Genomic DNA, 21,453 nt, shown 5'->3' with positions numbered 1-21,453 from the left:
GTGAAGATGTTCATAAAAACTACTGGCTCAGAGTAGGAAGTTAGAATTGACTCTTAGGAACAGCATATCCACTGAAAAGTCTGCAGGAACCTCGTTTATGCTGTCCAATAGAAACTTTATGAACAATTTTGTGTATTTGATGTTCTTGGTTGAAATGAAGCGTGACTTTACATCACTGTATTGTGACTGTTTGACAATTGGGCTTTATAATTACCTTGAAAACCCACTAATTTCAAAGATAAATTGATTTTGACGATAAAATCATCGCTCTTCTTTCTAATAAACGGTGTTTTAAAGTGACTGCATCAATCAGAATTGGTAAAAAATTCTCAAAATTTAAAATAAAAACAATATCTCCATATATCTATAGTAAATATAGAGCAGGGGCTGCTCCAAACTACCCAATATGCAAGATTACTTTAATAATAATAACTTTATTTATAAAGCACCTTTTAAAAAAACAAGTTACAAGGTGCTGTACAACAGAAATAAATCATATCAAATACAATTTACTGACAACAGCAAAATAAAACAATAAGAAGAAATGACATTAAAAAACTTTAAAAAATGTAAAATTTAAATTCACCAATCACAACAAAGTAATCATACAACAATAATAAAAGGAAATTAAGAGAAGGCCAATCGATAAAAGTGACAATTTAAAAGACATTTAAAAGAAGCCACTGAGCTCGCCTGCCTGCTTTAGACTTCACTACCTCTGGGAATGCGATAAGATTCAACATATGTGCGCAGGTTAGTGTGATAGTCAAGCAGCGAGTAGAGCCAAATCCATTATCATGTCTATTGGGATGTATGCCTGAATCATTAAGGTCACATAAGAACATTGCTCAGTGTTTGCTTATGTTGGGCCGGAAGGCTGTTATGACCAAATGGGTAGGAGATGAACCTCCTTCAATACATCTCTGGAAGTCTTTGATATCAGATTATATTTCTTTGGAAAGACTAAGATTTTGTATTAATGATCAGAAGGATCTCTTTACAGTAAAGTTTGGCAAAGTGTTGGACTATCTTGGAACTCCGAGTACAACTGCCTGAAATGATAAACCTTATAAGGACTTTTGAGATCATTGCTGTGGATGTGTTTTGGATTTGCTACATATTTCATACTATCTATATACATACTATATATTTCTGAAAATGTTCAATAAAAAGAATGTTCAAAAAAATTAATAAATAAATAAAAACACATCTCTTGGTTGCATGATTCTTCACAACAATCGAAAAAACAAATGTGCAATGTTGTAAAAGCAAAACACTGAAGAACTTCTGCACATTAGGGTTAAAGTGCTGATGACGTGTAACACAACATAGATGCAGGTTAGTCCTGGATGCTACTCTTGCTCAAACTAAGCATCGTCTGCCGTCAGTTGATGAGACGCAAGTAAAAATCAAAAGCCCTGGTTGCTGAGGTCAGTGCACTGACATGCATTTATGCCAGGTCGACAGTATATTTGCTCAAAACAGCCTGCTCAGGTCTCTATTGAGAGAAATAACAGCAGACACTTCAGACAGTGTTGTCAGGATGGAGGGAAAGAGGAGGAGTAGGGAGGGCATGTGGGAGTGCAATGAAAAAGGCTTGTCAACATTATCTGTTTTATTGATTTAACAGTAAAGGCTTGCCGCTTAAGCTTTATGTTGCTTTGGCTGGTCCCATTGAAAATACAACAGCTGCAAATAAAAAACGATTTCCTAAAAAACTTTAGCATTTTTATTTTTTTTATCTCCTGCCTAGCAGCTCAGGTTTTGCATGCATTATTGTTCAGGTTTCACACATTTCATCATCTTTATGAGTAGCCATTATGGTGGGACTATGTTCAACTGTGCCTTCCCTCCCAAAGGGATCAAGGGCAGTGAAGAGAGCAAGACTATCTCCTATAGGACAACAATGTAATGTCGGGTCTAATCAACATATGGATCATTTCTTCTATAGACTACCTAAAGAGTACAGTACTGCAGGCACATTACATTTAAAAGAAACATGGGAACGGGATCTGAATCAAGAGATGATCTGTTTCATTCTGAAGAGTCAGCTTTTTCAAAACCAACATGGCTCAGTTCAAACAAAACTTGCATGGGAAAATGCGAAAAATTTGAGTATCTGTAACAGAGTCAAAGCAATAGGATTTAATCCAAGAAACTGCCATGTGACCCATTATGCATGTTGCTTGGGATATCAAATGGCTTTATTGTTGATAAATATGAGAAGAAATTGTACAAAATGTTAACTCTCTGTGCTAGAAAATACACACATGTTATAATGTTATAATAGAATATATATCTCTTGACTATCTGACATGATGCTGCATGATAAAGATGACATCTTTCATAGAATATGGGATCCTTTCATGTTATACATTGGTATGAATATTTCAACCATATTTACAAAAGGATTTACATAGGACTGGAACATGTGGGGTGCTTACCTGTCATTTATTTTTGTATCTATATAATTTCTGAATCATCTGTCGGTATGTAGTATTTTTCTTTGTGTCTGTGAGCTGAGTTGTAGTGTAGTATGTGTGGGGCAGTGTGGGTTTTTTTTTTTGTTTGTTTGTTTGTTTGTTGTGTTTTGCTTGTTCTTTGTATTTGTTTGTTTTTCACCGTGTTCTGTGAAAATCAATAAACATATTGTTAAAAAAAACATATTGGATCATTATGGGGGAAAAAATGCAACAACACGAAACAAGATTACAGCCACGCTAACCATAAAAATGTTAACCTCATCATGGCGCCGGTGAAAAATTCAGTAGGATCCTGAGATAACATGAATGAAATTTCTCTGTCCCATAGTAGACAGCTCACTTTAGATGTTTGATCTGCTGGACTGATCTGTAGCAATTTATCAAACAATTTTCAAGATATTTCACTCTGACCCGCAAATATAAACTCATGGTGATATCATCATCAGGGGAGAATGCATTACTGCACAAAATGTAATGACAATGCATTCAGTAGGTATTTCAGTCTGCACCAAAGAGGTGAACCACCAGCAGGCTAAAACTATGTCAATATTCTTTTTCTGCACAGGTTTTTTGAGGCCAAGTCTTTTATCAATGCAAAAGATTAAAAAGAAACCATTAACAGCACGGGTGTTTGAGCACTTTTTTTGTAATAGCTGTGAAAACAAAATTGCCTACCACAGCAAAAACCTAATCTATTTTAATTATATATTTTTGGCATTCTATTTGGCATGGTGTCTGGTAAAAAAAAATATCTGAAACATGTGAAAATCAATTTCCATTTCCTCAAAAGCTTGAAAGGATCTTGCTTAGTTGTAAACAGGAGCCATTCTGTCACTATCATGGCCACCTCGAGAAATGTTAGAAAAAGATCAAATCAAGTGAGAATGTTACAGTCATGCCTCCACGATTAAAATTAGCAATGGGAAACATAGCCACAGCACAGCTCAAGATAATGTGGACATTCTCCCAAAACACAAAACCATTTAGAGGATTGCCCCTATTCGTGTCACTACACCCCATGCAGGCCAGAGAGCAGCGGGGTCAACAGAGTGTGTCATTGGAGCAGCTTGGTGCCTGGTAGGGTTTCTGTTGTGTCCTGACCTGCTGAGGCTTATTAAGGACACATTATGTAGCTCTATTATGCCAGAGCAGCTGGTTATTACCATGGGCTTCCAACAGCTCCCCAGAAATCCAGTCAACACACACAAAAAGCATGTCAAATCATCTGGGCTGTTTTTTTCTTTTTAGGGAATTTATTGGCTTGTATTTTATTGCCCTGCGTAGCATGATTAACCAAAAGGACAAATAAGTAATGCAGCAATATTTAAAAGACAGAGCAGAGGCAAGGTGTTGGGCCGTTAACATTAAGCAGAGAAGACATGTGTATGGACCTGGTCTTAAAAAGAGGCCACAGTTGCTTTTACTTTAATTTCTAATATGTTACATACCAGAATTATGACAAGTGATGTGACTACCAGGATAGGACAAGATAGTGAATCATTAAGCAGCTGTTTTGCGCTATTACAATCAAAACTTAAACTACACTGTAATTTCCCAGCTTGGGATGAATAAAGTCTATCTATCTATCCATCTATCCATTAGGGCTGTCAAAAGTATCGATACTCAAAAAAGTGTCGATACTAAAACGTTGGATACCGGATACAATACTCATTTTCAAAAGTATCGAGTATTTGAAGCTTGTTACCATAGCAGTTTCTTTTTGCATTATAAATATTTAACCTGTGGTTCTGTTCATTTTTACATGTTGCATTTTTCTTGTTAATAAAAATATTTCTGTTAAATTTTGGGGTCTTTGTTTTTATCCTTGTGGTATCGAAAATGGTTTCGAGTATCGAATATTTTCCTGAGTATTAGTATCGAGTTGAAAATTTTAGTATCGTGACAACCCTACTATCTATCTATCAATCAATCAATCAATCAATGAAAGGGTCAAACAGATAGGTAGCAGTGCAAAAGAGGTAAGCAGATAGACAAACAGAGAAAATGCTGACAGACAGGTGGACAGCTGAAAGAACAGAGAGAGAGAAAGAGAGAGAGAGACAGACAGACAGGATGATGCATTAAGCCACATAGACGTCCATAAGATGCGAGTTAACATGTGAAGCAGTGCAGTCGTAGAATAAGAGCCCAGAAAAACCTTCAGTATTAATTACTGTCGACATGGAAAAAATATAATTAGATATGAGGGTGAAACAGAAACTATTTATGGCAACCGAGGGGCTTGCTTAATGATCAGACTGCAGCTAAAACCTCTATTGATTTTCTCGTTAAATATACAGCTCAATTAAAGATACAGCTGATTAAAAGACGACTACAAATCGCAGCGGCGGATCTGAACATGCTGGGGAAGCTTGGTAATGTGGGGCTGCCTGCCGCAGTCAGAAAATTACATGATTTCATCCTCAACTACTCCTTCCTCGCTGCGGAACAGTGGGAAAATATAGGTTACAAAGGTATTAGTCTTTTTTCATGTGAAAACCAATATTCCACAAAGTTGTGACCATTTTAAAATGTTGCAGTGATGTCCGCACATATGCTACTCATGGCAGAATTTGTTTTGATACAGTGTTAATAAAAAGTATACCTTTCTCGAAATTTATAACACAACGACCCGCTGATTTTCAGCACTAAAAGCAGAAAGTCAACTCTGATAAGCCACAAACAACAACAATAATGCTGACCTCTGAATACATAAAGCAGAAATAATCAAACAAACAATACAAATCAACTTCTCTTGTTAAAATGAAGCACCTGCTTAACACAAGCCAGACCAAGGCTCCTTTCCCCCCCTTTCTGCCTCAGCCTTGTCACAGACAAATAAAAACCTTGACAGTCTGTGTACCCTCACCACTAGAAAAAGGAAAGAATTACAATGTATAATGGAAAACCTTTCTGTTTCTCATTGAAGTAAAAAAAAACAGTTTAAGGTCTATAAACTGTTGAAGTTTATTTGAAGTTGCTCACAAGTTTTAGCCGTGGCATTATTTAGTCCTGCATTTGTTCTACTTTATAACAACAGATGGATGGCTGTTTTTAAGAATGTTTCAATTGCAAAACACAAATTGTATTTTTGTTCCCAATAGTGCTACATCTGCGAGTGATGTATGCTTGGATCCAGGTTTTTCTAAAGCAGTCAGTTATTTTTGCAATATAAACCAGAAGTATATTGACATTTGTAAAAACAGTATGCCTGATTACTCCTGTGTGTCTAGCTTCCTCATCGTTAGTCCTTAAATAAATCAATATTGATGTTCCAATCGTGCGTTTAACAAATTATAGTATTGAAGTAACCCTTTTGTTTAAATTGGGATCACAGATAATACCCTTAAATTATTTTATAATTTTCTCTCTTCTACTGGACCTGTGTGTGTGTGTGTGTGTGTGTGTGTGTGTGTGTGTGTGTGTGTACCTGCAGGGAGTTGAGGAGGATGAAGATGTAGGCCATGACGATGGAGAAAGGCACCAAGACACCACACAGCCATGTCAATCCGAGGATGGGCAGCAACACCAACACTGCTTTCACTGCAGCCCTGTGCATGCACGCACCAAAACACAGCACAATAAAGTAAGCATGTGCACAAACATATTCGCAAACACAAACATCAAAGGATTAACCAGCATGCACTCACACGCCATAAAGACTCTGAACTGGTTGACTTGCTGACTGAGCTGAACTTACACCACAACAGATACAATTATTTAAGTATTCACAAAAAAATTGTACTTCCTCCCCGATCGTCCTAATTCTGGGTTTCTCAAATTTTCGGTTCTTTTTGGACAAAACTGAGCTGCTTTGGCAGACTGCTTGTTCCATATACAACGCTGTGCGGCTGGAAAGGCTCATGGGGTGACAACTTCCCACCTTAAATCTGCCTTAATTCTGTTTAGAGTGGAATTATCTTCCCGCTCAGGTGACCGCCAAACCGCAGCAGCTGTGTGTGTGTGTGTGTGTGTGACACGGCGGGCGGCAAGCCCTAGTTTACTCAGCGGAGGAATGTGTTTGAGTTTCCGAGACGGCTGCCACCCAGGGGTGCCAAATGGTTCAAGGCCTGCTTTGAGAACTTTCATAAAGCACCTACTGTGAGCCCCGGTGGGCTGAGGTAGTGAACATATACACTTTAACATGATTTTCACTGATAGGATCATATATAAGCCTACTGGGGGAAATCACACACAGCAGAGTGCCAAAAAAAGAGAGCTTAAGACATCAGTAACGACAGCAGTGATAGGGCTCAACAAGAAATTGGTTCTCGCAAATCGCAATGCAATAGCCCCAAAAAATGCAATTTATTAAGGTAGGTTTTGCCACGGTTAACACTAAACTAGTAAAGGTAACTTTACATAAGTCATTTTACAGATGGTCTAGTCCATCTCGTCATTTTGGCTGATTGAACTGCATTTTGCAGACTCTGCCTGCACGTCAAATGACCAATCACAATCCTTCTCAATAATTCAAAAGACCGACATAGACCAATTATTATTGTATTGCTGTATGGATTTATGGACCGCACAGAGCTACAGAAGGTACACAATTCAATAATAATATTTTTATCTACTATATACATTTTCATTGTGTATTGCATAAAACAAGTAATAAAATAAAAAAAATAATAATAATTATAGATTGCATCCCACCATTGCAAGCTAATAGAAATTCCATCCAAATATATATATATATATATATATATAAACATCAACATTTGTATTAGGGTTTGCTCAATATTGTTTCCTTGAAGGATGGTAAGAGTGCTGCTTATTTCAAACTGCATCTACTGGGAGATGATACCCATTGATATGATATGATATTGCTAGAGATTCCCCCTAAAATTCAATACTAATAACACAATTACAACTAGTTATGTCCTTGTCTTGACAAGCAATTCAGTATAAGGATAAGACCTTCAAATTAATAAACTGTTTTGATGCGTGATTTCAGAAAAAAACAAACTGTGTCAACACATTAGAAGTCAATTAAAATAACACAAAAAGAGCATTTAAATAAAAAAAAAAACAGAAGAAGATAGAACTGGGCCAACACATCAGGAAACTAATATTAGACTCATTTCTGTATCCTGTCAATACTGGAACATACAACAACACAAAAACATTTCAAGTGGTTGAAGGTTGAAGCCCTTTATATGAAAAGCAATAATGCATACCATTCAGAGTGTATTCCTATATAGTTTGATAAATGAGGCCCGCTGTTTAAAAATGACAAATCCAATATAAAATCTCCCAGCTGCTTTCTATTTGACGCCCAGTGACTACAGCTTGTCTGCTCCAAGGCCTGCGGTCCGGGTGAATAATCTGAAAGGAAGAGAGGACAAATTGCGCCTCCTTGTGGTTTGTACCTGATTTGCTCGTAGGCTTGTTCTGCAGGACTCGTGCCCATGGCCAACATGATGGACCTTCTCTTGGCTGTGGAGATGGTGATGACCACCACCCTGGTCAATACCATGATATTCACCTGGAAAATAAGAAAGATACATAAATGAGAGGAGGCAGATGCAAAGAAGAGGTGTAGTAAAATGAGAGAGCAAACTAAATGCAAATAGAGAGAAAACAGAAAAAAGGAGCAAAGTCTATGGGTCTGAGATGGTGGGAAATTTAAGACACAAGTACTAAAATACTGCTGGTTTAAGACATGGTTATGCAACATTAACCCTTTTATGCACAACATGGGTCTAAAGTGACCCAACTGAGTTTTATAGTTTCTATATCTTTGCAATAAATTAATTTCATCATTCAGTATTGCAGGTTTTTCTCAATTATTTTGTTTCTGGTCATCATACATCCTAATTTTATGTTTTCCTTTATTCATTTTTGAATAAAAATCCCTTTTTGTGTCACTACCCTTCTAATGCACAACGTATCAATTTTCAATGTTATTTCATGTATGGCTGAGTGTTTCTATTATACATCTTTTGCCATGTATTCAGTAAATATCTTCTTTTTTTTTTTAGCACAAATCATCCTTTTTTTCTTTTCCTTTCCTACTTTTTGAACAAGCACAGCTGTTGTACTTCTACTTCAAGTTTATACACATGGGTCAAAAATGACCCACATGCATTTATAATAGAATTTGGCAGGAAAAATGTCTTTATTTGGGAGTACGAACATATTCACAGCTCAGCACAGCTCCCTTTACACATCTGGAATAATAATTAATTGTTCTAACTCTTGTTCTAACTCTCCCTAACAAAATATTTGATAAGTGTGAAAGATAGCCGTACATAACATTTTATTAGGTTAAGCTTATCTTGAGAGTAAGTTCATGTCAGAAAGGTACAAGTAATTAGGTAGTTAGCTGTTGATACAGTTGAAAATGTGGAAATGAATGCAGGTCATTTTGACCCATGTCGTGCATTAGAAGGGAGTCAATATGTTGTGCATCAAAGGGTTAATAGAATGCATCATCATTCCTGTTTATTGGTAACATTGGCTTCAAGACCCATCTACACCACAGGCAATAATCACAAGTACACAATGGTAGAATGTGCCTTGTATTTTGTATTTTAACCATTTCAGCAACACACTATACGATCAGGTGTAATTTTCAGACCATGATGATGAAGATGACGGGCCCAGCAAATCCCCAGATAATGCCGTTCTGGACACTGAGCCAACAGTAGCCATCGGCGGAGTATTTGCCTGAGGCTGATGCCAGCGTGATGGTGACTATCAGCACCGGCAGACCTGGAGGGAGGGAGGGAGGGGAAAAGAAGAAAGAGGAGGAGTATACAGGAGAAGAATAAAAGTACCATGACAGATAATCATGAAGAGGAAGGAAAAGGAGCAAAATGTAGAAGGAAGAGGAAAATGGAGACACATTAGGAGAACATTGTGATGCAGATGGAAAATGCCAAATGTATTACAGCTAGAAAAGTATTATCTTTTATTTCCCCTACATACGGTGTGTCAAATAAAGTAACAATCAGATCTATGTCAGTCCAAACAACAATAAAAAACAATCTGACTCAATTTTTTTTCTCAAATTTTCAATCCTTTATCCATTCACTGAAATAAACATAAAGCATATACATTTACTGCAAATGTACAAAGAATAATATGGCTATTGTAAAGTTGCTGTACCCCAGCCGATGAGATAGTAATACTTCATGTGGCGATCCTCGCTTAGGTTGACTGCCACCACCTTGCTCCAGAGCAGCAGTCCCTCTACCAGCATCCAGCTAAATGCTGCCATGAAGAAGAGATGGAGCAGTGCTGCCACAAGTGTACATGCCACCTACAACACACCAACAAAAGCATCCAGACAGATACATAAATACACTACTGCTCAAAAGTTTGTGGTCACCCAGAATATGCCTGTGTGCCTGTGCTTTTCTTCCAAAAATAAGGACATTTCTAAGTGACCCCAAACTTTTGAACCGTAGTATATTCATTTATTCTGGACACTAATTTGCAAGAGTCAGTTTTATGTGGAGATTTTTCTTACTCCAACAATACGTAGCAAATTTGTAGGGCAGAGGGACAGTTTTGTCCCTTTCAACTACCAAATGTGCCGTGCAACATCAATATATCCTATTGAAGCATCCTTCACACAACACTAAAGCCCTCCTGACTAATTCATTGTCAATTGCTTTGGATTGACTCAAAATGATGTGTTAAAAATCTGAAAAATGACCTTGTCGATAGGCAGACAGCCTATATATACACATGTACATATGTAACCACTTGATGAATTCCCAACCAGCGGCCACCTGTCCCCAGGGGTGAAGCCCACCCTGACATGACCTGGGGTCAAAGGACCAGGGGTCAAACCAACTACAGGCCATTGACTACTGAGGGACTGAGCCATGTGTTCTAGCTGATGGATACAACATTAGTGGCCACTTATGTAACATCTATTGCAAAGGCTTTTGTTTTACTAGGAACCTCAGTATGGAATTAGATTTCAAGTGTCATTAGGGTAGCTATTAAAACACAGTGCTGTGGGTATTATTTCAATGTATAGGAAGGTAGACAAAAGCTTAATATCTATTTTCAACTAAAGATGCAAATGCTATACTGCCCTACAAAGCCTAACTGCAGTAACTACATTTTTGGTCAAAATTGAGTTATAACTAAAAATGAACTCCTTAATGTCTGTTTTATCTTGTGACAAAGTTTGAGATTTCAATTTTGCTTTATTTCAGAGAAATAATTATATAAAAACCACAAAATACAACTCAAAACCAAGCAGTAATTGCACTTAACACAGTCTGCTTTGGATATATATACTAATTTAAACATAAAAATAATAGAAGTTTGTAAGTAAAAAAGTGAGATAAAATCACATTAAGACTAAAATATAACATTACTTTATAATATTAAGTTTAATATATGCACATCTTTGAATAGAGTTGTTAAACACTTTTAAAACACTGATGACAAAAATCGATTGGAAAATGTTAATTCACTGAAAACAAAATTGTTTGAGCATAAAAATTACATCAGCAATTCATGCAGAAGTGTCATATCACTTATCTATATATAACCCATTTGGCTGGCCAGTTAAAACACTTTTAAAAACTTTAAAGCAGTTTTTCTCAGTTTTACCTTTTGCGTAGTTACTGCAGCTAGACTTTGTAGGGCAGTATATATTTAGGTTTTAAATATAATCCTGTTTATAATCCTCATTTCTTAACATCTTGATTTGTGTTACTAATTTTATTGTGAAAATCCTTCCAAATGTTCTAACTCTCTTGTATTTAAACTAAATAGCTATCTTTCCTTGCTCCCATTTTCAACTTCTGACAGAATCTAACAAATAGAATTTGTCATCGAACAATCAGCAAAGATTCAGTGAGTTCTGTCTTTAATTCGTGACACGTTACAACTAAAGAAATGCTATATATTGGTAGATAAAATAAAATGTCTGTACCTTGTTGTGAATGGCCGAGCCGCTGCAGAGCAGAATCACCTGGGCACAGATCAGAGCAACAAACAGGTTCTTATGGATGGACGTCCTGTCAGATTTGGGGATACTATGGACAGAGAGGGGGAGAACTTCAAGTTTTTTGACAGATCCTTTTTGGTACATTTAAAGCTATCAAGATAGTTTTGCCAACTTAACATACAACAATACGAAAGCGGTATATTGAGGCTTAAAACAACAAAGCAAAGTTGATGGATGAATAAAAAAAACCTGCTAAACCATGACAGTGAAAGACTGTAAAATGATAAATGGGTTAATTCAGTTTCAGTTACAATGAAGCACTGTAAATGTATATATCAGCCAAAACAGTATTTTTTTACATTTAAAAAAAACGTAAACTGTAAAATACTGTAAAATACACTGGCACCATGTTTGTAGCAAAAATATACTGTAATATTTAATGGTAAAATCTTTAATTTAGAAAGTATTTTCTTGTCAATTATATGGCAGAACAGCTTTTTTTTTTTATGGAAAAACTTTTCATTTTTTACGGTAAAATATGGAATAAAATGAAAATCTTAAATGGGAAATCAACAGTGCTAATATAATTTTACCGTAATAATAAAAATAGTTCCAACGTAAACTTCTGGCAACCACAGCTGCCGCTTTTTTTACCGTAAAAACAACAGTTGTTTTTTTTTACAGTGTGGCATCACTAGATTGAATATTCCCATTTCAGGTTACACAAATAAAACAGCTGAGTCTGGTTAAGAGAGGAAAATTAACTCAAGAGCCTCTCATTACCTCCTGATGGGTTCAGCCTATTTAGACTCTTTTCATATCTGCACCACTGCCTGTGACCACCCTCTATGAGCACGTGTACCTCTACTCTGTCTGTGTGTATGTGTGTGCTGTGTGTGTATTCAAGAACACAAATGCATGAACATCATACACTAGCGTGTGTGTGAAATGGATGGCTGCTCTCTCTGATTTCAGGACAGTCATAAATTGCCAGGGCAGCTCCTCTCCAGCTGATTGTGATCCCTCAGTGACCCTAATGTTAATTAACGGCTGCAGAATGCCGCCATAAACCTTCAGAGTGGACTCACATGTAGACCACAGTAATTACTGGATTAGCACCAGTCAATACTCATAGCAGCCTTAGGAGCAGAGAACGAGCAATACAGCGCCAATAAGTTAGCTCTCTCTGTTAAGTGTATGGGAAAGATTTGTCCAATCAAAGCTCATGAAGAGATCTCAAAGGCAACAGTGGAATGACTTTGTTAATTTCAGCAAACCTTCATAACTGTTTACATGTATGAAAAAAAATCTTCGAGTTAAATCATGGTTAGCAACCAGGCGGCAGTGTCTTAGCAAGGAGGTAAACCAGGAATTGCCTAAAGCTGCATTCTACCGAAAACTCCAGCAGGGGGCGCCAAGTTTGGCTGCAAATCATTTCTGTCCATTCATTTCAATGCAAAATGGGAAAACTTCTCACTTGATTTATTACCTCAGAATTTTTTTTTAGGACAACACTATGGTCTCAATCACTAGTAAAAAATCTTCAAGACAATTTGACGTTAATAGTTCTAATAATGGCCCCATTTAGAAGAAAATAGAAGATAAAGAATCATATGATTTGGGGCGTGGCTACCTTTGATTGACAGGTCACTAACAAGGCGAGCCGTCATCAGTAGAGAATCAGAACAATGTGTATCCACGGCAACGTGTCAATAAAGTTATATATAACGTTATATAGATATAAAAAAGGACGTTTAGCGGTTTGGTCTCATAACTTTGACCCTTTCATGGTATTTGCAGTTAATGACAGTTTATTTGAATGTTTTGTTCAGTAAAAATATCTTGTTCATCGTTCGGTTGGACTAACAGACACTCCAAGGAGTCGCTGCTCAGTTTTCTGAGGTCAGTAACATACATTTAGTTTTTGTTTTATGCTAGCCAAAACTAACATCCCAGTTAATGCTCCAGTTAATGCTAACATGAATTAGCAGCAACTTCTCTCAGTCAGGCTGAGGTGTAGAGAGGCTGTAGTCAGTGATCAGATCCCTCTCGCTCCTCCACAGTCCAGATATGGTCTGCTCCCCGTATCGGAAACAAGATGGCGTCAAGTGTAACGCTGAACTCGATGCTTCCAACGGGCCACAAACCAATGGGTGACGTCACGGTGACTACGTCCATTATTTATATACAGTCTATGGTAGCAACAGGCGCCTATTCCCATCTATTTCAATTTTATTGATGCAGTTTGATTGTTGGATCAACCTAGAACCATATTTCCTGATTTAATAAACAAATTGGAAACAAAAGTCCTGCATTGGCCAATGGGAAGCCCTTGCCTCAAACTTACCTTGAATCTCATTGTTAATCAGATTCTACACTATGCCTAAATGTTGTTATGAGTGTCACATTGTTATTATTGCTAATATTAATTTAACTGATTTTGAAAGTGTCTTTTCCTTGACAAGAATAAAACCCTTTGTAAAGCCATTGTTACATTCTTGGAAGATAAACAATCAGATTTGAATAAGGGTTCCTACAACTTTTCCAACGACAAATTCAAGCATTTTCAAGGTGCACTTTTTAAACTTTTCCAAGAGCATTACATATTTCTATAAAGTTCCCACAATGTACTGATTATTTCACTTCTGCCTCACTTTTAATTAGATGAGAGAAGAGTGCCATATTAAAAGAAAAACACAATGACATGTCCCAGCTTAAGTAGACTGGGCATCCTACATAATATAACTTAAATTTAAAGCAGTTTCAAGCACTTTAAAAATTATTCAAAATTGAAGACCTTTTAAAACACCAATTTAGAGTTAAAGTGATCAAGGATTTCCAGCACCCATAGGAACCCCGTTTAATACTGACTATCAACCCAAGTTACAAGTTATTGGTATCAAAAACACTATTATACATAGATTGTGATTTGACTGAGTTGTGTACAAATAGAAACCAGGTATATTTTGGCATTGCAGGTAAGCAGGACAGAAAAATAAGCCACTCACTCCAGCACAGTGAACAGCATCAAGGTCACCAGCAGCGCACACAGAGATGCACCAGAGCCGATGAACGTCAGTTTGGTCAAAATAAGCTCTTCCTCAGGACTCCACTGGGGCAAAGAGAGAGAGAGAGAGCGAGAGAGAGAGAGAGAAAGGTAGTAGCGAGAGAGAGGTAGTAGCGAGAGAGGCAGAGAGAGAGAGAGAGAAAGAAAGGTAGTAGCGAGAGAGGCAGAGAGAGAGAGAGAGAAAGAAAGGTAGTAGCGAGAGAGGCAGAGAGAGAGAGAGAGAGAGAGAGAGAAAGAAAGGTAGTAGCGAGAGAGAGAAAGAAATTAAGGTAGTAGCGAGAGAGAGAGAGAGAAAGAAAGAAAGGTAATAGCGAGAGAGAGAGAGAAAGAAAGAAAGGTAGTAGCGAGAGAGAGAAAGAAAGAAAGGTAGTAGCGAGAGAGAGAAAGAAAGAAAGGTAGTAGCGAGCGAGAGAGAGAAAGAAAGGTAGTAGCGAGCGAGAGAGAGAGAGAGAGAGAACAAGAACGAGAGAGAGAAAGAACAAGAGAGAGAGAGAGAGAGAGAGAGAGAGAGAGAGAGAGAGAGAGAGAGAGAGAGAGAGAGAGAGAGAGTTTAGTGTGTTTAATCCATCAGACGTCTTCTCAAACACATTGCTACCTTATTGTTTAATTTGTTTAATGGATACATGTCAAGAAAAGCACAATGTAAAAATGTTAAAGTGCTGCTGATGTTTTTTTTTTGTTTGTTTATTCCACCACCTCTCATGTACTTTAGACAGAGAGGGGGGGTAAAACCTTTCTGCTACTTCATTCTTTAAAAGGAAAGACACAGTGGGAGTGACACCTGCTGGTTAATATGGTATACTACAAATCCTTTCCACTAGTTTAGAGGTCAAAGATTGGATTTAGTTTTCACAATCAGCAAGATGTTAATTATTTCAGCCAGAAAAAAAAAAAAAACAACTATCACATACTATCAATATGACATAAAATTTAACAACATCACTCATAACCCGATCAAACAACCAGAAGAATGTGATTTGTTTTGTGACACTGTTAGTGAGAAGAATAATTCTGCTGAACTGGAAACAAAAACATCCTCCAGTCTATCAAACTTTAACGAATGAAAGAATGAAACATTTGCAGTTAGAAAATAAATAAATAATAATAAATAAATAGAATTCACCCTGAGAGGTAGGATGAATACCTTTTACACAACATGGCAGCCATTTATGGACTAGTATACAAAATATAATCCCATGAAAAATTAACAACTGTAAATTTTAGAAAACTTGACATCCTCAAAATTGTATTATTACTATTTAAATCTCTTTCTTTTATCTGTAAACCTTATTGTTATTGTTTTGATATTTGATTTGACTCCACTTAGGTTTTTTATTATTATATTTTATTATTTATTTTTCTACTATCATTCTGTGCTTTCATGCTGATTTCAAGCATAAATTAACATGTGTCTTCTTTATTTTTGTATGTGAACGAAAGAGAAAAAACACAATAAAGAGAAGTAAAAAAAAAAAAAAAATGTCATCATGCAACGTCTCTTTCAGCATGTGTGATTTAACTCACTGCATCAAAAAAGCACGTCATGAGTTACCTTCTGCTCCAGGTAATTCATCAGCACTGCGAAGTTGGTGGTGTGGTTACACAGACACGAAGTGACACCAGTGCCGGCAAACGTCACGCTGCAACCGTCACTGGACCAGCTACTGGTATGATTATGCCTATAGAGCACAATACACAAGCACACAAACCCGCCCTCAGAATTACATATCTAGATTTCATATCTATATCTGTAAGGATAGACACACTCATTTACCAGAGCTGTTTATACACTGCAAAAAAGGCGTGTCTAAAAACAAGATAAAAACACTAAATTTGAGGGGAATGATCTTGCTGCATGGACAGATAATTTCACTTGACAAGATTTCTTAAATTAAGATTATTAAATCTAGAAATAAGCAAGTTGTACGCTTAAAATAAGAAATTAACTTATTTTAAGTGTTCAACATGCTTATTTCTACATTTAATAATCTTAATTTAAGAAATCTAATGAAATTATCTGTCCATGCAACAAGATTATTTCCCTCAGATTTAGTGTTTTTGTCTTGTTTTTAGACACAACTTTTTTGCAGTGTATGATTATAAATATTTATGTGCTGTTGGTCAAACTTACATCAAACTGAAATTCCAAAAGGCACACACAGGAGTAACTTGCTGTGAATACTCCACCTAGAAACAGGAATAAATGTTTGCACTTGTTTTCTGTCTCTTAATAAATGAACTTGGACTCTAACCAGCTAAGAGTGACATGATGGACTAGAACCATGTGTTGCTTGCTGGGAGATGAAAATTCTTGCGTAGTGACAGATTGTGAGTTTATCAAAGGGAAACAAGCCAACTACAACTCAGCTGCTATTGCCAAAGAATTGTTGCTTTTTATAAAATACTTGCAGTCAGCATGAATTTCCATTTCAAACCAGAACTCAATGTAGGGCCATATACTGTCCTACAAAGTCTTACTGCAGTAACTACACAGAGGGTTAAACTGAAAAAAAAAAGTCCTTTAAAGATTTTTTAAATGTTTTTTTAACTGGTCAGCCAAATGGGTTATAGGTAAGTAAGTGATATGAAATTGATTTCTACGTATATTGATGATGTTATATATATGCTCGAAAATCATGACAATTTCTTTGACCTTTGACCCCAAAAATGTAGTTACTGTTTTGCTGTAAAATAGGGGTCTCAAACTCAAATTACCGCTGGAGGCAATATCAAAATTACCAAAAAAAGACACAAAATGACAGAAAAAAAACAAAATTACTAAAAAAAAGACACAAATTACTAAAAAAAAGACACAAAATGACCAAAAAAGAAACAAAATTATTTAAAAAAAGACACAAAATGACCCAAAAAAAGACACAAAATGACAGAAAAAACTAAATTGCTTAAAAAAGAAACAAAATGACCAAAAAACATGCAGAATTACCAAAAAAAGACACAAAATGACTAAAAAAAGACACAAAATTACCCCAAAAAAAGCTAATTAAAGGGACCTTCCACACAACACGGTAAAGTAATGTTATATTTTAGTCTTAATATAATTTGATCTCACCTTTGTACTTAATCACTATCTAGATAATAATTTCCCTTTCAAATAAACTTATAATTTCCATTATTCTTGTTTTCACTATTCAACACAATGAAGAAATACAAGGCTACACTGTATAACAGTCTAAGTGAACTTACTGGAGTTTGCTTTGGTTTTGAGTTGGATTTTGTAGTTACTGCAATTTTTATATAATTATTTCTCTGAAATAAAGCAAAATTGAAATATAAAACCTTGTCACAAGATAAAACAGACATCAAGGAGTTAATTTTTAGTTATAACTCAATTTCGACGAAAAATGTAGTTACTGCAGTTAGGCTTTGTAGGGCAGTATAGGCCTCATATACTATGTGATTGTTATCACTGTCAAAAATCCAACCCGTCAGATCAGTTAAAAATGTATATATGCTTGATATGATGCAATTTGATCATACACCACCCTGAACAATGGACCATACCACATGTGATGATGAGAGGGTGTACTTGACAGCCACTGGGATGGTTTGGGCTGTGGAGGCATCACGGACAGTGGCTGATATGACAACAGAGGCCAGGTGACCTGGGAGAGAACTGGGAAAGCAGTCAACGGTTATTACTTACATATGTCTTACAATTTAAAAAGGTCATAAATACACTATTCTACAATTCCACAATGTAATTTAGCAGACGCTTTTATCCAAAGCGACATACAAATGAGAGGTAATACAACACAAGCAAAGATGAAGTCAAGAAACATAGCAAGAGTAAGTGCTGTGGGTTCAGTTTGAGTCATGCGATACTTATCATTGTCAGTGTCTAATAAAATGTGCTACACACTGCAAAAAAGGTGTGTCTAAAAACAAGATAAAAACACTAAATCTGAGGGAAATAATCTTGCTGCATGGACAAATAATTTCACTTGACAAGATTTCTTAAATTAAGATAATTAAATCTAGAAATAAGCATGTTGAAACAAACTCTTGAAACAAGATAAATTAAAGATAGAAGCAGCGATGAACTGGCCCGAGCAGAGTGCGCTGCAAATTATTTGTTTCTTACCAGATAAAAAAAACTTTAGATTGAGAAGTGTTACATAATTGATCTTGTTTTAAGAGTTCATTTCTTATTTTAAGCATTCAACATGCTTATTTCTAGATTTAATAATCTTAATTTAAGAAATCTTGTCAAGTGAAATTATCCGTCCATGCAGCAAGATCATTTCCCTCAGATTTAGTGTTTTTATCTTGTTTCTAGAAACCCTTTTTTTTATTACAGTGCACTTCTTTGACTTGACTGTATTTCAGAGCAGTCAGTAACATGTAAAGCAGGACATATTGAGGAAACAAACTACAGCCAACCTTTTTTCTTTGTCTTGGTGACTCAGTGGAGGCTCCTGTACTTCAGACACAATCTCACTCAGGTGGCTGTAGTGGGTATGAATAAACATCACGTCCACATGTCCTGATTAGAAAGAAAGGGAGAGCAGAGCAGATTGGCAGGTGTTTTGGGGAGGAACTCTTTACTACAGCTGACTATTTTTCCTCTCTGTGTTTGGGTGTGTGTGTTTTCTACCCAGTGTGTATATCCTCTGGAGCTCAGTGTCCGGGATAAGCAACTCATTCTGACCACTACTGCTGGCAGTGTGAGGGCCAACCGCAGATGGATTGAAGACTTGACTACAGCTCTCTTCAGTCAGCTTCTGCCACTTCATGTACACATCTGGAAGCAAAGCAAAGTAGAGGACACCCAGACAACAGAAACACATCAACAATAATAGCAACAAGGAGAAGAATTGCAAGAATCTATCTACCTGTGTTATAAAGCCACAAGTTACCAGGTTTGGGTCAATAACATTATAAATGGTAGACACAGTGTATAAAAACTGATTCCTTGAATTCTGACCATGTGAAATCCTGTTTTTCATCTTTCTACAATTTTCCCATAAACTTTAATCACCACTAAAACTGTGCCTGTTATTTTGAACCAAGCACTGATAAAATAATATGTTGTTATTACCTATGTTCTTGGTAGAAAGAGTGAAGCCTCTCCTCTCGGCAGATAGCATGTCTGCAAGAGTTTCAGTGAGACTGTCAATGCTCTGGACAATATTAAATGGTCCCACACTGACCTGTAGAGGAAAACCAGAGCCAACAACAAAAGCTGTGATTCATGGAGGAAAGGAAAAGAGCAAAGGAGGACAATGTAATTCCCGCAAATACAATAAACCACAAATGTAATAAAAATCTGCAGCTTTTAATGTAATAATCCCACAAACGAAATACATTTTCCACAAACATAATAGCCGCCGCCTACTACAAACGTAACACGCGATGTCTTTTAGGGGTAATTTTGAAGGGTAAACTAATAGAAATATTTTATTCTATTAAAATTACAATTTTTGGGTGGGAAAATATTGCAGAAACGGATAAACACTGGTCAACCCCTCACCAGGGTTATAATAGTTTTGGATTTTTCATTACTTTTAGTTTTAATTTCTTTGTTTGTTTTTTTTTCAAATTAAATTAGTTTTAATTCATTTCTAAAATGAGTTTGCTAGTTTTAATTCGTTTTAATTTTTTTTTTAAATGCTTAGTTTTAGTTTAGTTTTTATTAGTTTTAGTTTTTTGTAATGGGGTATTTGTTGGGTGCGACATTAAAAAAGTCACAATAAATGTTGCCTTTATTTCCTTTCTCTGATCCATCTTAGCCCCAATAAGTCATAGGTCATAAAACCAAATAGATGAAATAGATTTCATATCAACCAAAAAGGTTTACGTATGAAAAAAGTTGATAAAGACAAAAATAAAGGACATTTTCACTATAATTTTAGTTAGTTTTAGTTAGTTTTGTACCCACACAATACAGTTTCAGTTAGTTATCGTTTTAAAAAAAAAACTTTTTATTTTTGTTTCAGTTAACAAAATTTTTTTTTCAATTCTAGTTTTTGTTATTTCATTAGTTTTTGTTAACTACAATAAGCTTTCCCCTCACTCACCCCATCCTCTGTCAGACCCATCCACTGTGTAGCCATATGGGGCTCCAGCATCAAACTGGACATCTTGACATAGTTGGTAGCAATGGACACCATGACTTCTGCTGCGTCAGCTCCAGAAGAGTGAGAACTAGCCAGTGCAGTCAGGTCCGTCTCAATCATCTGAGTTAGGTAGAGGACGTCACTGGAGGTGAGGAGTTGAGGGCCGTCGGCCTCCACTGCATGCAGAACAGCCTGGGTCAGCTGCTGCAGCAAGACCAGATCTCTGTCCCCGGAGGTGTTAACGCTCAGCTCCACCATCACCTGAGGAACAGAGGGATGGAGAAAGGTTTTTAATTTGATTTAGCAGGGGTAAGGTGGCTGTAATGCAATGCTGCTCCTAATTACCAAGTTCCTATCTACACACTTTAAGATTACTATCACTTTAGCTCAGGGATGGGCAACTGGAGGCCCGGGGGCTGCATACGGCCCGCACCCTCATTTGAAGTGGCCCTCAGTACAGCTACATGCATTTGAGCATGAAATCTTAAAAGTGCAGTGTAAAAGTGCACAAAATTACTTCTTGCAATTAATGTTGGTCTGCTGTTCTTGCACTGGAAAAAAAAAATCACAGTAAGTGGTTATTTTTTATTTGCTTCAAATCTTTTGTATTCCTATTTATACTGTTATACATGCATTTGAGCATGAAATATGTTAAGTTACTGCACTGAAAATTGCAGTTTCATCATATCTGGTAAAGTACACCCATCCCTGCTTTATCTCAACAAGTACAACAGATTCTTTAGGATTTTGACCCAGTAATTTAGTCCTGAAAAACATTCAGTTTGGGGAAGTTGCTCAGAAAAAGTTATTATTCTCCTAAAATTGACATTCTTTTGAGTAAGACTGCCATACCCTTATGGCATGCCAGAAATAGCATGGCTGGTATCAGACATTTGAATCAGAGTT

General features: G+C 36.5%; 1 protein-coding gene across 1 annotated transcript in view; it reads right to left on the bottom strand.

The window, feature by feature from the left end:
• The window catches only part of LOC131977339 (adhesion G-protein coupled receptor D2), a 113,083-nt gene that overhangs the window by 83,707 nt on the left and 7,923 nt on the right, over window positions 1–21,453 (bottom strand). Inside the window, exons 8-20 of the mRNA XM_059340587.1 lie at window positions 20,509–20,808; window positions 19,530–19,641; window positions 19,086–19,232; window positions 18,872–18,974; window positions 17,993–18,104; window positions 16,602–16,657; window positions 16,023–16,149; window positions 14,412–14,515; window positions 11,389–11,491; window positions 9,597–9,750; window positions 9,067–9,200; window positions 7,856–7,971; window positions 5,914–6,034 (exon numbers count right to left, since the gene is read on the bottom strand). Coding sequence (XP_059196570.1) covers window positions 5,914–6,034; window positions 7,856–7,971; window positions 9,067–9,200; window positions 9,597–9,750; window positions 11,389–11,491; window positions 14,412–14,515; window positions 16,023–16,149; window positions 16,602–16,657; window positions 17,993–18,104; window positions 18,872–18,974; window positions 19,086–19,232; window positions 19,530–19,641; window positions 20,509–20,808 — 1,689 coding nt within the window. The remainder of the gene's footprint in view (window positions 1–5,913; window positions 6,035–7,855; window positions 7,972–9,066; window positions 9,201–9,596; window positions 9,751–11,388; window positions 11,492–14,411; window positions 14,516–16,022; window positions 16,150–16,601; window positions 16,658–17,992; window positions 18,105–18,871; window positions 18,975–19,085; window positions 19,233–19,529; window positions 19,642–20,508; window positions 20,809–21,453) is intronic.

The sequence above is a fragment of the Centropristis striata genome, chromosome 9 (assembly GCF_030273125.1).
Source record: "Centropristis striata isolate RG_2023a ecotype Rhode Island chromosome 9, C.striata_1.0, whole genome shotgun sequence".
Taxonomy (NCBI): domain Eukaryota; kingdom Metazoa; phylum Chordata; class Actinopteri; order Perciformes; family Serranidae; genus Centropristis; species Centropristis striata.
The sequence above is the reverse complement of the archived record's forward strand: the minus strand, read 5'-3'. Positions and strand labels throughout refer to the sequence as shown.